The following is a 1,790-nucleotide window of genomic DNA, read 5'->3' as shown; positions in this document are numbered from 1 at the left end:
TGCCCGCTCTGGAAGGAAGCGTGATCCAGACCGTCCCTCCGGCAGCTGGTGTCTTCCTGTCCTGTCAGACCTGCGCGGTTTGTGTCAATTAACGGAAGCAAACCACAAGATCTGTCTTAAGAATTTTCAGTGAGTTTTAACCTTTTGTGACATACATCAGTGTGAAAAAAAAAAAAAAATCCTTTGGAAGCAATTGTCTGTAATAAATAGGGGGAAATTGCAGAAACCAGTGATTTTTTTTTTTTTGGTCCTCTGTTTTCCTCCCTTCTCCACAGGTTTGTTGACTGTCTTGTGAAGAGGAATGCAAATTTATTCTTTTCACTGTACAATAAATTCACATTTTTCAAATAACAGCTAAGAAGGAAGTATTTCATACCGATGAGCACTCAACATTGCCGATTTGCAAAGCATCAGCTGATGTTCCACCATCCCTTACCATATCCTCCTTCCCTCTGAGGAGGAATCTCCCATGCACTCCTCACCCTCTCGTCTACCCAGGCTCTCAGTGGGGCAGCCTTATTAAATTCATGCAGTGTGCTGTGAAAATCTCTCCATGTATATTTTACTTTTGCAAAAATGGTGGTCATCGGCTAGTTGATGCTATAAGCATCAAATGCTTTTAGTAAACAAATGATAAAACAAAAAATCAGCTTTTCTTACAGCGATTTCCTTCATCCAAAATGTTAACTTATTTTACAACTGCTTACTTATGTTGGATGACCCTTTTAAACTTCATACAGACATTCAAAAAGGCACGAAAAGCTACACTAGAGCAAAGTGATATTTTTTTTAAAGGTTTCATGACTGCATTATGGATTTGTACTGATAAAATGATCCATCGAGGCACTTGTTGGGACAACAGGACAGCTAGACAGAACCACAGTGGCTATGCCTATGTAGTTGCACCTGGAGAGCTCCTGTAAAGAAACCTGTGTGTATGGTGGGACAAGAGCCTTAGTACATCTCAACAGATAGTTCTATTGAAAGCCCAAAACACTAAGCAATGCACATATTAGAACACTTTAAGATACCTACTACTCTCTCAGGTAATTGCATATGTACACACAGATGTACACATATATGTATATGCGCACGTATATATTTGGCAACTGTTACTGTAATTAATGTCCTTTTAATAGAATACATTTCATTTGCACAGATCAGGTAGAGTGGTACTAGCTCCCTAGTTAAGATTTCTGCCTTTTACGTTTGAGTTTACTGTAGTCAGTGGTTGTCTTCCTGCTCCTTATTCTTCGTTTCCTCAATGCTGAGACCTACTATCAGCATTTTTAATTTAAGTGCTGCTACCAGGATTTGGTATTTTCATTCAGTTGTTTTCACTAATTATTTAGCTGCTTATAAACCTCATTTCTGTATTTGTAAACTACCCTAAAAACACTTAAAAGACTGCCTAAAACAGAGCAAGCATAATGGTGCAGAGATGTTCAAGCATGGATTACAGATTCTGTTGCTGAGCCAATTTTTTATATCCCGTTGAGAATCTGCCCTAGGCATACAGTCTAAGAATAGCAAAGGCCATGTATGATTAGACTTAGGAACTGTTCCTGTGCAGCTAAATTCATAAACATTCATTTGTCTACTGTAAAACATATAATCACAGTAATTCGTTACATAATTACATAAGTTAACTCAATTTTTCAGTTGGACTTCATAAATGTGTGACTAGACAAGGGGAAAAAAAAGCATGTGGAATCATTTGTAATTTAAACTCAGTTTATTTATCAGATGACAATATTAAAAAAAATAAATTGTAAACTGTGTGGCCTCAA

At 37.4% G+C, this 1,790-nt stretch overlaps 1 protein-coding gene across 1 annotated transcript in view; it reads right to left on the bottom strand.

The window, feature by feature from the left end:
• The window catches only part of NDUFV2 (NADH dehydrogenase (ubiquinone) flavoprotein 2, 24kDa), a 15,470-nt gene extending 14,883 nt beyond the window's left edge, over positions 1–587 (bottom strand). The window contains exon 1 of the mRNA XM_009879985.1: positions 483–587. Within this exon, the coding sequence (XP_009878287.1) occupies positions 483–587 (105 nt within the window). The remainder of the gene's footprint in view (positions 1–482) is intronic.
• Between the last annotated feature and the right edge of the window lie 1,203 nt (positions 588–1,790).

This window comes from Charadrius vociferus, unplaced genomic scaffold (assembly GCF_000708025.1).
Source record: "Charadrius vociferus isolate BGI_N301 unplaced genomic scaffold, ASM70802v2 scaffold202, whole genome shotgun sequence".
NCBI lineage: Eukaryota > Metazoa > Chordata > Aves > Charadriiformes > Charadriidae > Charadrius > Charadrius vociferus.
This window is presented reverse-complemented; position numbering and strand designations above follow the sequence as displayed.